The sequence below is a fragment of the Artemia franciscana genome, chromosome 15 (genome assembly GCF_032884065.1).
Source record: "Artemia franciscana chromosome 15, ASM3288406v1, whole genome shotgun sequence".
Taxonomy (NCBI): domain Eukaryota; kingdom Metazoa; phylum Arthropoda; class Branchiopoda; order Anostraca; family Artemiidae; genus Artemia; species Artemia franciscana.
The window spans coordinates 24,967,740-24,986,343 of record NC_088877.1 but is presented as its reverse complement, the minus strand read 5'-3'; the positions used below and the strand labels follow the sequence as shown (position 1 = coordinate 24,986,343).

General features: G+C 33.0%; 1 protein-coding gene across 1 annotated transcript; it reads right to left on the bottom strand.

Annotated features, from left to right (window-relative positions):
* Positions 1–202: 202 nt before the first annotated feature.
* LOC136036240 (thioredoxin-related transmembrane protein 2 homolog) lies at positions 203–18,321 on the bottom strand. Its single transcript, XM_065718341.1, has 5 exons — positions 18,125–18,321; positions 16,136–16,316; positions 12,050–12,233; positions 7,154–7,349; positions 203–2,608 (listed from the first exon to the last, which is right to left on the bottom strand). The coding sequence occupies exons 1-5, from the start codon at positions 18,278–18,280 to the stop codon at positions 2,501–2,503; spliced, it is 825 nt and encodes a 274-aa protein (XP_065574413.1). The 5' UTR covers positions 18,281–18,321; the 3' UTR covers positions 203–2,500.
* Positions 18,322–18,604: the final 283 nt, after the last annotated feature.

Below are 18,604 nucleotides of genomic sequence, written 5' to 3'. Positions count from 1 at the left end.
TGGGGAAATGGTGGGCGTGGGAGAGGCGTTAGTTGCCCTCCAATCACTTTCAAATATTAAAAAGAGCACTAGCTCTTTCAATTTCCGATCGAATGAGCCCTTTTCGAAGTTTCTACGTCAACTCCTTCGATACAGAGAGCCCTGGTTCAAACGAAAAATAAATATATAATACATTGTGCCCACATCACTCTTTAGCATATAATCATGGGACAAAGCACTTTTATTACTGAGATCACAAAACTGACTTAAAAATTTTAGCAAACTTAAAAAATAGGTAAAAACTGAAAAATAGAACCAAAACCAAACACAAAAGGACAAAACTACATGAAATACTACTCAATGGCGGTGAACTGAAAAAAAAAACAACAACAAACAATTTACACTTTTTTTTAAGGCTTTAAAACAAGGAAAATGTAAACGCAATGAGGTTTTTTTTTTACCGTTTAAGGCATTAAAAATGAAGATAAAAATTGAACTTGAAATCCCGAATTTCTTCGATAGTTTTTAGTAAGGAAATAAATAATTCTTCGGCGATTCCAGAATTCTCAGAAAAGTTAACATCATAGAATATTTAAAGTGGGTTCGTCCTCCAACCAAACATTTCCTCCTAATCAATTACACAAGATCGCAAAAAGAGCAAACAAATCCAAGACCGTTTTAGGAGAGGGGGATAATCAGTATATTAAGATTTAAATTGGCTCGAGGCTTAAAGGGAAGAAATTATGGCTCTTTAAGGACAAAGTCATTTTAATAACCTTTATTTTTAGTTTTTAAGTTTACAAAGGATGGGGTGATTTTTAAGTTTTTTTTTGCAGGATTTTAATTCTGAAAGTGCAAAAGTTTCCGTTGGGTGACTCCGGAAAATTTGAGTTCTCTCATTTTGAGTAACTACAGTCTAATTATTCATTATCAATTGCGAAGGACGAAAATTGACTACAAGATTCAGTTATGGCCAAAAAAATCGAACATTTTGAAAATAGGACTTCTGCTTTACATATACAAAATGAAAAACTATCAAATCCCAAAGATTTTAGTCAAACCCGGTAATACCCCCCCCCTCTTCTTGATACGGCATTAATAGGAAGTATCAAAAAATACAATTTCCACTTTGAGTTGCTCTTTTTTTTGGGGGGGGGGCTAGGTCTGCAACATGATATTTCCTCTTATTCAGCTACCCAAAATCATAGAAAAAATTCAAACGTCTTCCAGGAGTAAGAATAAAATTAGCTGCTGTCTTAAAGAAACACGAGTTCATTAAAAGAAATTTTTTTTTCTGAATTTAAAGATGTTGTTTTATATGTCGTAGATTTAAATTGCTGATGCTCCTCTATTTGATTTCTGATTTTTTTTTTTAGATGGTCTCGTTTTTGGCTTAGAGTGCCTTTCCTTCTCAGGCTGCATCCTCAAAAAGAGAAAACAAAGTAAACTGAAAGCTGGCAAGATAAGGTAAGTAAAATGACAATTATGGTGAGCTGGTAAGCAAAATGAAGTCATGAATTAGATTTAATGTCGTTTGGTTCAACTGTCCTAGTGGTAACATTTTCTTTCAAAAGGGAAAAAAGGGTCTAGAAACAAGCACATTTGGCCAGGCTATATAGATAAATGACAGATTTAAGTGAAAGAATGAGCAAATAATTAATAGATATCAAAAGTATAGAGGAAAAGCTGTTTGTTCAATACAGCAGAAAAAAGTAAAATATAAAAATAAATGCTTAAATAATATAATAAGAACCACTTGCGCCAAAATGTATGAAAATTAATTTTAGAATAGTTAAATTAGCAACCAGAATTATAAACAAGATTAAAAAAAAAGAAAAAAATGAAAACATTCATTGAATCTCCACAGTGGCTATTGAAACACAAATTTTTTGAAAAAAACAAAAAAACAAGTAAAACTGGATTTAAAAAAAATTAAGGCCTCATTAAGATCCCTAGAATTTTTCACAACAGACGAAGGCTTTAAAATAAAAATTAAATGAAAATTAATAGCACCCAAGAAAAAAATCACAAAAAAGGAAAAAACTTATTCTTCGATTTTTTACTAATTTTAATTGAGATGACTTGAAAAAAGAATAGTTGACAATTTAAATTTTCTACAGATTAAAAATGTTTTCTAGATCGGGATCAGTTCAAATTGAAAAGTTAAAACCAAGGATTCAATTTTTATGCGACTTGACGAACAACATTAAGGATATAAAAGAAAAATCTTAAAAGAAGAATAAAACTTGATGTCTCATTTACATCTAATTTTCAAAACAGCGTTTCACTCTGCCCGAAAGTTTCCGCTTTGCGCTCTGCCACTTCAAAAAAAAAAAAAAACTAAATGATAAATTAAATACTTAGCATTGCACTTATATGTGAAATAAATATGCCGCTTAGAATTTCCAAGAATGAATAGCCGAGCACAAAATAACTTCGAATGTTCTGAAATTTCTGAGTCACTGAAGCTAAAAACCATTTTTCAGATCATATACACACCGCCATGGCACTTTTTACTGCTTTATTCCGACTTCGCATGACCTCTGTTTTCAACTTCTTTTGGCTTCTTCAGACTTTTCTTGCAAGTTGAATAAATATTGTTCAGGTCAAATGCTACTTTCACATTGTCCTGAAAATGTTAACATGCAATTAATATACACATGCAATATTAATATATATATTTTTATAATAGAATAATATTCAAGCAGTAAATGTTAATACACATTTATACTCAATTCCTTTAAAAGAAACAACTGTTCATATCCTACATTTCTTTATAGTCTTCAAAAAGCAAAATATTCCGAACCGAAGCGGAAATTTTGATCAAAATGGACAAACCCCTAGCCCCCAGCCACGGCGCCCAAGGGTAGCTGTCCCGTTTCCTCCTCCTCCTCGTTGAACGGCTCTGCCCTTATGGTAAAATATGGCTCATTTTCAATTTTTCGCTTGGTCACTATCACTTAGTCAGGTCAAAGAACTATACGGCTCATTTTTCATTTGGTCATTCTCACTTGACTTGGAAAAATCGCCTCCAACTTTGCCCTCCCCAGGATTTTGACAAAATTATGCCCCTGACACCATCTTCAAAATTGTTAAAAATTTAAAATGTGTTTAAGAATTTGACCTGCCAACCCTACAAAGAAGTCTTACGAGAGCAGTTGGATATTTTTTGTGTTACACACACACACACACACACACACACACACACACACACACACATATATATATATATATATATATATATATATATATATATATATATATATATATATATATATATATATATATATATATATATATATATATATATATATATATATATATATATATATATATATATATATATATATTGTCGTAATAAACAATGAATAATAGTAGCGTACATTGATTTTAATTTTTATAAAAGACCACCTAGCATTTATTTACTGATTAAAATTAGATTAAAACATATTTATTTAAAAACAAATATATACACCACATAAACCCATGCATAGTTCAGCGCTGCCAATTAAACAAAGCTAAAACTAAAACCGCCTTAAACTAATTTATTAAACGACATCAGCACCTTGATGAATGGAAAATCAAAGTTAATTTCTTGTCATAATGCTATAAAAAGACGAATAAATAATCATAAACGACGTTCTTTTAGATTGAGCTATTTTTTTTATCATGTCAATAGGAGGGAGGGGTACTGCAGTTCAGTTAATTATACATTTAATAAAACTGAATCTATTCAGTTAACTGACTAAAAGCACAGCGCAGATAAACAAACTTAGTGATTAACAACAAATAAAATTCTACAAGTAAGAATTCTCAAATCCGAGGAGTTGCCAACCCTTAAATCCCTATTTGACCAAAAAATCACAAAATTTCCAATAAAAAACACGTTTTTTAAAAATTATATTAAAGCCATAAAAAAAGACACTCCAGAATAATGTTTAACTGCAAACAAATCTCAGAAACTTTGGTAAAAAAAAAAAAAATACATTATAGAGGCGACTCTACGAGTTGTCAGATATTAATACCCGCTGAAATCCTGTTCAAATATGGAACGACAGCTTTAATTCTTTTTGAGTTGTTCAAGCAGGTAGGTTGACCCTGTACCACGGTTAAATGAATGAAAAAAAAGAGCTAAGAGCTCATATGGCACTTATGACGAGGCCGGAAGAGCCAAGAGCTCATATTCTAGGAGCTCTAGCAAAATTCTAAGAATCAATAGATTGATTTAAAAGGAATATAAGAGGCTTAATGCAGGTTGGGATTTAAAATAAGAGCTCTGAGTCACGAGGTCCTTCTAAACATCAAAATTCATTAAGATCCGATCAGCCAATCGCAAGTTATAAATACCTCATTTTTTCTCTCCCTTCAGCCCCCCAGATGGTCGAATCGGGAAAAGCGACTTTATCAAGTCAATTTGTGCAGCTCCCTGAAACGCCTACCAATTTTCATCGTCCTAGCACGTCCAGAGGCACCAAACTCGCCAAAGCACTCAACACCACCCCCTAACTCCCCCTAAGAGAGTGGATCCAGTACGGTTACATCAATCATGTATCTAAAACATTTGCTTATTCTACCCACCAAGTTTCACCCCGATTTCTCCACTCTAAGTGTTTTCCAAGATTTCCGGTTCACCCCTCCAACTCCCTCCAATGCCCAACAGATCTGGTCGGGATTTGAAATAAGAGCTCTGAGACGTGAGTTCCTTATAAATATCAAAGTTCATTAAGATCCGGGCACCCGTTCTTAAGTTAAAATGCCTCAATTTTTCTCATTTTTCCAAATTAACACCCCCCAGCTGCTCCAAACAGAACAGATCCGTTCCAATTATGTCAACCACGAATCTATAACTTGTGCTTATTCTTCCCATCAAGTTGCATCCCGACCGCTCCACTCTAAGCGTTTTCTAAGATTTCTGTTTCCCCCCTCCAACCCCCTATGTCCCCTGGTCCGATTCAAATTGAAAATAGAGCATCTGAGACATAAGATCCTTCTATATATCAAGTTTCATTCAGATCCGATTACCCATTCGTAAGATAAAGATAACTCAATTTTCACGTTTTCCAAGAATTCCTGTTTCCGCCTCCAACTTCCCCCAATGTCACTGGGTCTGGTCGAGATTTAAACAAAAGCTCTAAAGCACAAGATCCTTCTAAATATCAAATTTCATTCAGATCTGATCACCTGCTCGTAGGTTACAAATATTTCATTTTTTCTAATTTTTCCGAATTAATCCCACCCCCCGAACTCCACCAAAGAGAGCGGATCCGGTCCGGTTACGTCAGTCACGTATCTTGGACTTGTTTTTATTCTTCCCACCAAGTTTCATTCTGATCTGTCCACTTTAAGTGTTTTCCAAAATTTCCGGTCCCCCCTCCCCCCAATGACGCTGGATCCGGTGGGAATTTCAAACAAGAGGCCTGAGTTACGATGTCTTTCTAAATATGAAATTTCATTAAGATCCGATCACTCCTTCGTAAGTTAAAAATAACTCATTTTTTCTTATTTTTCAGAATTAATCCCCCCCCCCCCAACTCCCCTAAATAGAGCGGATCCGTTCCAGTTATGTCAATCATGTATCTAAGACTTCTGCTTATTTTTCCCACCAAGTTTCATCCTGATCCCTCCACTCTAGGCGTTTTCCAAGAATTTAGGTTCCCCCCAACTCCCCCCAATGTCACCGGATCCGTTCGGGATTTAAAATAAGAGCTCTGAGACGTAAGTTAAAAATACCTCTTTTTTCTAATTTTTCCGATTTAACCGCCCCCCCCCCCCCCCAGATGGTTGAATTGGGGAAACGACAATTTCTAATTTAATCTGGTCTGGTTCCTGATACGCCTGCCAAATATCATCGTCCTAGCTTACCTGGAAGTGCCTAAACTAGCAAAACCAGGACAGACAGACAGACCGACAGAATTTGCGATCGCTATATGTCACTTGGTAGGTATCAAGTACCATAAAAAGGAATGTTGGGACCAAGGGCGCATCTAGGATTTTTCTGTTATTTGGGGGAAGTTTTTTTCGAAGGCGGGGGGTTATACAAAAAACTTAAAAAAAAACGAATTAAAAAATTGTTTATATGCATTTTCGTTGTGTTTTTATGAGTTGGAAAAACATTCGGTGAGGGGTGGGGGGGGGCAAACCCCTAGCCCCCTCCCTGGATACAGCCTTGGCTGGAACTGAGGTGGTTGGATCCTGGGGTTTTCCTTGGTCTATTACCCTTGTTCCCTTTGGGCCTTGTTATTCCAATTATTTGCTGTTTTTTTTCCTAAGTACAAGACTGGGCAAAGGCGATCTGATGGAGGAACTTTCCATGCCTACTTAAAAAATTATATATTATATTATTAAACATTATCTTATAATGTAGAATAATTCATATTAGAATTCAAAATATTAAAATAAAAATAAAAATAATATAAAATGTATCATTCAATTACACCTTGCATAATTTATTATTATTGCTTATAATTAAATTATATATATTATTTAAAATATATAAATAATATATTTGACAGTTATGTTTAAGGAAGTTTTTTTTTTCTACTATAACCTTCTTAGATTTGTTTTTATTCCAGGTTCTTCGAGTTTTTGTTCTATTGTTTTTGAATAACCAAAACCTAAGTCATCCTAATTTAGATTAAAATAAATTAATTGTTTAATTCCTGATAGTGAAAAACTGTTTTATATTTGACGTTGGCCAAACATAGCCGAAATTACTGTCTATACCTAAGCTTGTGGGTAATGTACAACAGTGGAAACTGATGCTAGTGACCAAAAAATCACAAGCGCCATCCAGCGTCTGAAATTCTTGGCATTTTTCCAGTGTAATAATAAGGAAAAATCAGTGTAACAAGCATAATCGGCAAAGCTATCGTAGTAAGAAGTGTCTAATCTCAGTTTCTGAAAAAAGCAATGAACTAGCTCGAAAAAACGGTAATATTTTGGCACGAGTGCGAGTTGTCTTGGCAACACACTCTTGACCCATCCTCTTTAGCCTGGATTTTATTTTGAATTACAAAAAAAGGCGAAATACTAAACCAAGAGTCGTGGAAAAAGTAAATATTTTGAAAGTTATCCTCAACAAGAATATTAAGCATTCATTTCACGATTAATTAATATCTTAATAATTAATTGAATTTATTTAAACTAAAAATCGAATTTTTCCTATGACACTTACCTCAGTGAGAACAAATTTTACCAGCTTTCCTTTAGCATCCCATTTTGGAGCTCGTCCAATTTCTTTTCCGTCTTTGAACATAACCAACGTTGGCAACTGTTTACTAAATGAAGAAGTATCTATGCCATACTGTTGTGCGACTCCAGGGTATCTACCCACATCAATTTTTCCAAATTTGAGATTATCTAAGGCATATCTGAAACCAAAAAAGAAAAATAAGCAAGAATATTAATAATAATTTATTAATAAATTAAAAAAAAACAATTACTAACAATTTTTTTAATTTGAGACCGCGTGATTGGAATATGTTTTGGATGAGTACTAAGGCACCTAAATATCTATAGCAATTTAAGAATTGATTGAAGAAGCATTTTTTGGGAAAGGAGGATGAGGAATCAAAGCTAGTGTTGTCTTTTCTATGAACGAGAGAGGTCGGTCTTTGATTCCAGATTTTCATTTTTTACAGTTTTTGTTTCTTTTTTTAGGATTTTTAGGTGAATTTATGGATATTGATTATTGTAGTCCGTCTTCAGAGCTTTGTTTCTTCTTGGGTGATTAAATCATACATTTTTTTTTAATAGTTTATGTCAAATATTTCAATAATTAATCATCCAGTAATTCCATCTTGCTACCGCCTGATCTTACGTGGAAAATTATTTGTAGTAATAAAATTGGGAATTTATTTGTAGGAAGTATGAAGGGAGGCAAATTTTATAGAGAAAAAAAGTAAAAACTAAGTTTTTGAAAAGGCGGTTATGGAGAGGGTTACTATCAAAACACTAGCATTCCTTTCGTTAAGGGTGGCGATGTTGCCTCTCCGCAAGGAGGATGCCCTACTTACATACAGAATAATATCTGTTCGTTATAGTTTTTGTCATATTATCTTTTTGCACACATCTAGGCATGCATGATATGCATGTTAGGAGTAGTGAGAATGAGCGGCCTGGTCAGTTGTAAAAAAAAAAACTTCCATGTCTGGAAGTGCATATCTCGATGACCCAGGAGATCATCATAAAGTTTAGATTTACAAGGATGTATAATCAGGCGACATCCGACGGAGGCTTATATACAGCTTACAGATGAAATAACCGTCAAGGTGCAACTGCACCTCGCAAAGGGTGCAACTATTGATAATATACAAAATTGCGGTTTTAGACTGGTGGTGAATATTTGAATATTAATTCAATTATTTAATAGATACTTAATTAATTGAATATAATTGAAAATTAAATTAATTAAATAACTATTAAAACATTTCAATGCTATTAGTTAATTTGACGTTATAATCAACGATGTTTTAGATCTTTTTGGTACGGTGATATTGGTTCCGATTCAAATACGAACTGTCGGATAAGGCAACGTAATAAACATAAAACAATAGTACTTTTCGACAATAAACTCATTCAAAATTTAAGAAGGAACTCGACATTGAAGATCTTACATATTAAGAGGGAAAAATGGGGAGGGACTTCTATAATATGGATTCTATAATGGGGAATCACTATATACAGATTGCTTTATATGAAGGATTGAGGATTTTTCAGTTTTGCTATACATATATATATATATATATATATATATATATATATATATATATATATATATATATATATATATATATATATATATATATATATATATATATATAAGTTATACTCCACAGAGAAATAAATATTCCCCAATAGAGGTTGAGGGACTGGGAAATACCGAGCGACAAAATAAATACTGAACATAAATAACTCTCAACGATGAAACACAATAGAAAGTAAAGATAATGGAAAATAAGGAGGATAAATAAAGCAAAATAAGTAAAACAAACTACGAGTAAATGAAAAAAAAAGAATAACAAAACAAATGATAATAAAAGCATCAGGATGCAGGTAGATTGGATAAAATCTAGAAGACTAAAACACAGCTTTTTTCCTGTTGCAATTTCTTATGCATTCCAAATATCTTATCAGAATTTTTTATTGAATGATAACTAAGATACCTACAAGCTCAACCAATAGGTTTTTTTTTGTTTTTTTTTGCGTGTATGGAAGTTTTGCTGCATTTTGAAAAGCTATATAATGTTTGTCAAGTAAAACATTTCATTAATTTCTTAGTGCTAATGGTTATTCTCAACTGAAAAGATCAGTCAGTGATTTTTTTTTATCATCAGAGGTTGCCAAACCAAGCAGGTATAAAAAACTAATAGCTTTAGAATACTAGCGACGTCAACTGCAGCATCCTCAATGTACATTACTGTACACTTACAAGGGTTCCCTACATACAAAAGATATTTAACACACGTTCCCAACTTTTTGATATCTAATATATTTGGTGCTTGTTCTTGTCTATCTCGAGTTTCTTCAAAAAATATTTCCATGATTGTTGCCTGTTAAAATCAAGTTTATTTAGAAAATTTGACAAAATAGTTCTGACAACAAACTGTAAGTAAGGAGCGATTCGGTCCAATAGTAACCAAAAATCTAAAATAAGCAATTTTGATAACAACTGATACATCAAAAGAATTTTTTATGCTGATTCTAAATATATAAAACTCTTTAAGTTTAACGTTACCCATCAAAAGCTCCCAGCCTGAGAAAATCTGACTGATTTTCAAAAAAGGGTGAAACACCCCCACCTACACACATACATAATTCAAGTGATCTGAATGAAAATCACACCACCATATTGTAGAGGTTTCAAGCTCCTTTTCTTTTTCAATTTTTTTTTCTCCAATCAATCATCGTAGAAGAGGGCTCATCCAAAGAGAAATCAAAAGTTCCAGTGCCCTTTTGAGTGACCAAACATATTAGAGGGCAACTAGCCGCCCTCACACGCATTTATCTCCCCAAAGACATCCCATCAAAACTTTATGATAGCTATGTAATTCAGCATACTTTAAAGGTCCAAAAACTATGCCTCTGGTGATAACACGATCCCCCCCCCCACGGCCGCTGGCAAAATGGCTGCAAAAAATGCAATGTATAGTGTTTATTACTGGTAAATATGTTGAATTTTTTTTGCGGCGATGGGGGGGGGGGATTTTCTGCAGTGGGAATTTTCCATGACGACGACAGTTTCCGGGATAACTTTCCAGAAAAATTTTTACACTAAGGGGAGGGGGATTTCCTCCGACGATTCAAAAAACGTTCAAAAGTTAAATTAAAGGAAAATATAAATTGAAAGAAAGGATCAACATAAGAAATGAACAGAAATCATTCCGTATATAAATGGGGGCTGGCCCTTTCTCAAGCCTTGCTCTTTAAGCTACAATTTGAATTTTCTTATATTTTTTTTTCTTTTTTTAGAAAGACTGCTCAGTCACAAGGGCCGTTAGATCTGAACGAGAAATATTTTTAAAGAACCTTAAGACTTTAGCGTAAAGAGCAAGCTTTGAGGAAGGGACAGCCCCCCTTATATACGGAATAATTTTTGTCCGTTTTTAGTTTTAGTATTGCTCATTACTTTCAACTGAAAAAACTTATTTTCTCTATTCAACCTATAAAAAACATTTCAAGAGAACTAAACAAAACATAATAAATAAACATAAATTTTTTTGTGATTACAAATCGATTATAAACCGAAGATTGTTGATAAATATTGCTGAATAAACATGAACTGATCATTCAAATAAACTTAGTGTTCAATACACCAGGCATCAATGTCTTCAAAAATGCATCACCGCCATTATATTCTTTTTTAACGTTTCAAAATCGCGATTTTGAACATCAATCTTGTATACCTTTTGTCTCTGAGGTCACATACTAATTTCTATCATTGAAACTTTAAACATTATGCATTATATTATTGTGTTTTAGCAGTACAAAGCAAAAACCAACAGGTAGAGGGAAGGAGTACCTTTTGGAGGAGGGGGTATATTTCTCCTAGATTTTCAAATTACCTGTTTCTATTGTCATTGAAAAATAAAAGAAAGGTTGAACACCCACCCACATCTTCGGATTTTAAAAAAACATTTTGTATTTGCATTAAGAAAAGTGATCCCTCCTGCATTTTCATGAATTAGCAGCCCTGTCAACAGGGCTAACTAAACTATGAAACAATGGAGGAGAAACGTTTACTAGAGTGCCAGCCTCATGCTGATCTCTGGGAGGAGCTTATAAGAGTGGAAGGAGGTTCATAGCCTCATAACCTTTTTGACTGGATTCTTTCTTCTCTCCTAGATGATATCAGAGGTAGTTTTAGGAGTAGCAACAAAGGGGACAGTTGCCCTGGGCACAGAAATTTTAGGGGCGCAAAATTTTAGATTTGAACATAAATTTTGAGTTTTCCTTAATACAAAAGAGTTATTCAAGATAATATGAATGTTGATGATATGAAAGCAATCCCCCCAAAGTTGGTGAAAAATATTGCAATGACTTTCAGTTGTTCTCATTCAGATCTCATTCGGTTGTTCCACAAACTCCAAGATATGAAAAAAATAATTCAACACAGACACATTTCCTTAAAGAAACCGATACAGATGGGTTGGAATCAATTATGCAATACAGAGCTGAAGGTATCTTCACAAATATAAGAGTAACATATCAAATATTATTAGCGATTGCAGTGTTGGTGGCCAGTAATGCGTGGCCAGTGAGTGTTCCTTTAGTAAAATTAATATTAACGAAAATCAGATCAACTAAATGAACATACGACGCGAAGAATTAGAAGCAATCAATTGGGCTGAGGAAATTAATGATTTTACAGAGGCTAAAGTAAGAACAATCAGATTTAAATTAATTGAAAATGCTATAATAAAGGAAAATTTGGCCTAAAATTTTGTTGGAGACAGAGGGGAGGGGGCTAATCAAGATTTTTCCCCGGGCACAAGAGAGGCCAGAACCGCCACTGCATGATATAAAATGAAAATACTAAAAACCATATAAATTCAATTATCAATGGTCTTACTCTGCAGACAGTTTTGAGAAAACGGTTGAAAAATTGACACAACTTGGACTCCAAACGGTGTAGAAACAAACAAACCACATAATCTTCTTATCCTTTTCCAATTCTTCATTTAACATATTATCTCGGAAATATAAAACATCGCTTGGGCCGCTATACATTGGCTCTGGGACGAGCAAGGCTTGCACTAGAAAAAAATTGTATTAATTAATTTTTTAGAGAACTAGCCTATCATTAGTTTAATGAATATACTAATTAATATACTAATTAGTTAATCATAATTTATGAGTGTTTCATTATTAAGTATATTTAATTAATTACAAGCACACTATTTAACTTAATAATTATAATAATAACTAGCAATTGATTATTCATTAAATAGCTTTCAGTATTTTATGATTATTTGGTTCTGTTTACTAATTATCTGAAATTAACAAACTGTTATTAATAATTTATTTAGTTAGTACGAGTTGTTAACTAATTACGAGCAATTTATTTAACTTACTAACTATAACAATAATTAGCAATTAATTGCTAAATAAAAAAGTTTATAAAGCATTCTAAAATTAGTTCATCCTGTTTTTTCCTATTTGTCATAAGCTTTGGGAGTTTTTAACCAGAGATAATATTATATAACTGCAGTAGATGGCCTATGGCTACGACTTATGCATAATCAAAATTACTAGTGGGATCCATTAGAAGCAGTTGAATTCCACCAGTGCACACCATCTGACCATCAGAACAAGATATGATATGTTTAGATAAGATATAGATATGTTTGCCAATGGATGGGGACTGGGTAGGAGGGGTCATACCTTTCAACCCAATATTAGAGTAAATCTCCATGACCGATTTCTTCAGAGATGTCTTCAAATGAAGTGAGAACTTCTTTCTACTCCTTTCCTCTGTATTGACAAGGTACAGGAGCTCAGGTATTCATTTTGGCAAAAAAGTATGAGGTTGTTTGGAGGAAGTATCTGTCAGATTGATCTTGTGGGAAGGAAAATATACGGTTCACAGTTCAGTTTTTTACTAAAGCGCAGTACAGTTAAGTCTATTTTACATTTTTCATGGTTGCATGTGCAACCTAGTTTTACATGGTTGCATTATGTATCAAAAGAATCTGATTTTTTTCTGATTGTAAGGTTGCAACAATAGTTATTTGTACCCATCAGCAGTTATCAGCACCAGAAAATTAACATACTTTTAGAGAGGTTATACACGCCCCTTTGAGAACTAGGACAATTTTATACAAGCATACCATCAGATTCAACATGTCTGAGAGCTCCAAAACAGAAATTGTCAAATTAATATCTGTAAATTATAAAATTTTGTTTTTTTCAATGGATGGTTTCTGAAGGTCAGGTAAACGTTGATATTCACTGATTTGCTTTTCTCCTCAGGAGTGTTTGCATTGAAACAGTAGTCACAAATTATCAGAAAAGGGCTCATTTGAGCAAAAACAGTTATATCTCTAAACGTTAAGGAGTTTTCAAGATATATGTTAAGATGGATATATTAGTGGGCAGATTCAGACAGCAATCCAAATTATTCCTTATTTTCTGTTGGGTTGTATTTAACCGTTTGTGAGCCATTGTTTGGACATTTTTAGTGATTGTAATGATAAGTATTTTTTATTATGTATGTTTCTTTCTCATTTTATCATACTTTCATTTTACTGTTCTCTACTGGTACTGCACCATACACTACTACTACAAAAAAATCAACAACAAAAAACAACTACAAAAAAAAACTGTCTCAAAGACAGTTAAAATGAATCTGATTATTAGAATTGGCTAATGAGAGCCTGCACCACCATATATGTCTTTAAAAAAATAGCAGCAACTGGTAACTCAATTTCTAACAAAAAAGACCTCAATATTCAGTAATGCAGCTTATATTAGTAGTGAGCACTAAGTTACAGAAATATGGGCAAAAGATAAGCCAAAGACACAGCACCATGCAACTTAATAAGTTATAGATTTCTTTTGAAGATATAGATGTCCTTGGGAATCCATAAATTGCTAATGTTTCAATTTATTATGGACAAAAAATTTCATCAAACTTAATTAAATAATTGATTTGCTCTCATGGTTCAACAGGGGAACACTGTCAAAAATGTGGCACTTCCCTATGGATTTCATAATTTTGAAATAACCAGAAAAAATTTCAAGAAGTAGCAATTTTTCAGTTATGAATTGACCTGAGATGGGCCCATGGAAAAAAAAGTTTTCAATTTCCCTAGTACTTTAAAGGGAGATATTGATCTAAACAGGACACACATTAATTTAAAAGAAAAATTAAATTAGGAATGTTTCTTCTTCAAATAAGATTCAATTTTAAACACAACCAGAAAAAATTAGCAAGCACACAGAAGTACTATACTGGATAACTAAAGGCCACATGTACAACAAGAAAAAGAAGAATTTCATAGCCAACAAATACATGCCAGAACTAGTACATCCATCCCATGGGTGGTAACCTATAACTGCATATATTAAAAATTTATTATATTTTGTATGTGTGGTGATTTGGAAGATAAATGATGATTTAAATAATTAAAATTTAATTGAAAAAGAAATTGAGAGCCAAATCCTATGGCTTCAATTCCAATCATATACTTTATAGAATTAGGGTTGGGGGCCTTTGAGCAAAAAAGCCTGGAGCATTCCTGATAAGAAGTTGCCTCTTTTAAATGCTACAAAGTAACTATGCATCCAAAAAGTTTTTCACATTTTTCTTCCTCATTTTGCACTCATTATTGTAGCATTAAAAAAGAAGGAGCAGTTTTCTTTTTTGAACTCTCCTGTTGTAAAAAAAAAAAAAAAAAAATTGGGGGCTATTTTATATAGATTATCTTTTTTTTACTTTATATTTAATGTCAGTTAAATCTGCATTATAATGTGGTGCATGTTCTTTGTGTAATAAAGCACACAAAAATATGGCTTAGATTTCAGATAGCCTTTGCATGATACTACTAGAACAAAAGAGCATCAACACCTGTTAACTTAATTGCCCCAAATCAATACATAAGACGGGTGCAAAAGGGTAGAAATTTGTGACTAAACTTTTAGTCCTATAGCTATGGTCCTACTTTTAAGGCATAAGACCCTTGCCTCTTGAAATAGCTGAGATGTAGTTGGGTGCATACTTCTTTATGTTCATGTCAAAATACTCCAATTGCATCAAATGACCTTCTACCCCATTCAGTTGCAAGTAATACAGGTTTGTGTCTCCAAGACCAGACCTGTGCACACTTTATATTATATTTATTAGTTCTTATCTGCTTTTCCTGTAGATATTTTATCTTTGTCTTCACAAAGTTTTTGGCAATAAGCCATGTTTCCAGAGAAATTTACCTGGTAATGAGTACCAAAGATAACTCTTTACATCATAGCAGCACCTTTAGTTGGACTTACATTTCAGGGGAAAAGGACCGAAAGCCTCATTTGTTGAAATCTAATACTATGCACAATTGCCAAAATATTTCTCTATACTTTACTTATATTTTTGCTGTTCTGATAAGCTTTAGCATACCTTAAAAATATATTATTGCATATAGGTCAATCTATGCTACACTAATTTATAACCTACAAACACTGTTTTTAATAAGTGGAGAAGTCTGTTCTTACAGGTTGGAACTGCATATAATATAATAGTGCAGGTTGGAAATATAATTGAAAATGTTCTAGAGTAGGCCTAATCTATTTCTCATTTGCAACTATTTTGTTCAATTGGGTTTTATTTTGAAGCTTATTTTTGTTTTCATTAAAAGATTCCTTAATGAACAGCATTTGATTTGTTTATTGTTGGTGTATTAATTGTCATTGGAATGTTGCCTTACTTCCAATAACAAGAGCCAAGCCTGTTTTCCAGCTTTTCACTTGTTCTTTCTGCAGATACCTAGAATTCTATAGTAGGTAAAAGAGGTTCCACCAGAAAGAGTTAGTTAAGGCAAGCTATGATAAAACAAAAAGAAAAATGGGTTATATTGCATAGTGTTTTTTGGGAAAGACAAGTTCTGCAAGGATAAAAAGGTTGAAAACCCTTCTTCACCTAAAAAAGGAAAATCAAACAAACAGAACTCACATATGAATAACACCAAATAAAATAATCCCATCCTTGGATCTGTGTAGAACCAAAGTGCAAAATTGGCACATTTGCAGTATGAAAAGCTGTTTGATAAATATGATGTAAGACCCATTGCACCTGTCTTCCTTGCTCTCATCATGACAACAAAAAGAAGGAAGAATAAGATTTCAGACTCCCTCTGGAAAAGAAATATATATAATATAAATAAAAAAAAAAAAAAATATTATTGACCTTTGGTCAGCTTTGTTGATAAATTGGTGCAGTAGGAATAATTAGATTTTGATTTTTACTGTCAACTGAATATCAGAGTTGTCAACCCCACAAAATTTCAAAAATGGTACATCTAAAGAAGAATTTGTTCTAAAAAAAAGAAGAAAAACTCTAAGCTTAAAACCTGACACAGTCCATGTTGTTATTTATAAAATTACAGCATGTGCAAGCAGAGGCTCTATAGCTTTGCCCCAAAATACAATACCTATCAAATGTTTCATATCCAAATTTCCTATCATTTCTAAACTCCTTCATTGTATTGCCTTATCATTTATAATTGCACAAAGACATATTTTTCTATCACAAACTGCATCAAAAACAAATAAAAAGGTAGACTTAGATGAATTGGGATACATGAGTAACCTTCATCCCTTAAGAGGAACAAATTTCACAATTTCTGCTCATTTATCCCTTTTTGTGATAGAGGAAAAAACCCAAAACAATGAAAATTTAGCCTGAAAAACAAGCCTTCTAGTCCAAGGGCTGCAAAGTTCAATGGTCTGAAATTGTTTGATTAACCTCTCCTAAGAAAATCTATATATCACTCCAAGCTGCAATTTAAGGTAGGCTCTAAGTACCCTCCTATCAAAATTCAATGAATGCAGACACTACTGTGGAGCAGGAGAGATGGGGTTCAGAAGTGGTGGACAACTCTGAAAACTCACTTACTCTATCCCTTTGCTCCATAAGTTTAAGGCAGATTAGAGATGTAGATGTAAATAAACCTTTGAAAACTACCCTTCCCATGTTCCACTGGTCAGGGAACTTTCCCCATGAATTTATAGGGTATCATTAAAAAACAAATATCAGTTGGTCTTGCAGTGTCCAAAGGATCAGTAGACATGTAGCTTAACTCTGTTTAGATCAATTCCTATTCAACTTAATCTTCAGTCAAACTCAGTACCCACAAATATCAACTCTTGTTCACTTAAACTACTTTTCAATTCAATCCTATGCATATCCAAAAATAAACCCTATTTAGCTCAGCCTAATTCAACTAAGCCCTATATAACTAATGATTGGTAAAATGCACTTGTTTGCAGATATCTGTGGCTGGTGTTTTCATCAGTTTTAAACAGTACAGTTAGAAACTAAGATCTGCTTCTTACTTTTCTGCCTGATATTGCAATGCCTTAAACTAAGGTAAAACCTAACAGTTTAATAATTTTACAGGGCTTAAGCTTAAACAAAATTATAATTTTTAAGAGACAAAATTTCTAAAATTTATAATCAGAAAATATTAAATTGATAGGCTAGGCTAATTTAAATTATAAGAATACAATAAGCTTATAGCCTACTTATTTCCCAAATTTAGCATCATCAGATATATAAAAGGAAATACTTTACATATGGACACTACAAAAACATTTTACATAATTGCAATATATTTTCTTTCTTTTACTACTGTGATTTTTGATACACTCTTTTCTCTACATATCTTATAGCATAGATTTTCTATTTAGGAATACAGGGAGCAGACACAAAATTTCCTTTACACTTAGTAGTGCCAATTCACAAAAATAGAGGAAGGGATGAGGAATGATTAATAAATGGTATTTAGACCTTTAAATAATTTTGGACAAAATAGATTTATCCAGCAAAGTAGCCCAGTCGAAAATTATGGGGTGATGAGATTACTTTATAGCTCATATTAAATTAATTAAACAAAACATGAACCAAAAAATGTGTTAAATCCATAGGCTATAGTGTACTTACAGTTGATATCTGGCACTGATAATCTCCCTCTGGAAAAATGTAGGTGCAAACTGGCTGAACTGATTTACAGAATACGAAAGAGATGCTAAGAATTATATTGATAACATAGTAAGGTTTTAACACTTGTTTTAATTCAGACTTCCAATTCCAAGCCATTTTTGATGAACCTGAATTTCCAAGTTTGAAAAACTGCGTGTTTTCACGATAGTTGCCAAAGGAAGCGAAAGTTAATCACCTTTTCTTTTCAAAGACAAAGTGCCAATACTTTTTCTTAGGTGATAAAGCAAAGTTGGTTCTAAAGGAGTTCTTGGATATGCTCATCAATGATAATATTTACTAAAATCTTTTGCCAGATCTCTATCGCAACTGAACCACCATGTAATTGAAAGCCAAGCAACTGAATCCCTATAACTGAACCCCCCCATGCAAATCAACACCTGTGCAGCTGCACCTCCTTTTAATTGAACCCCTGTGCAACTG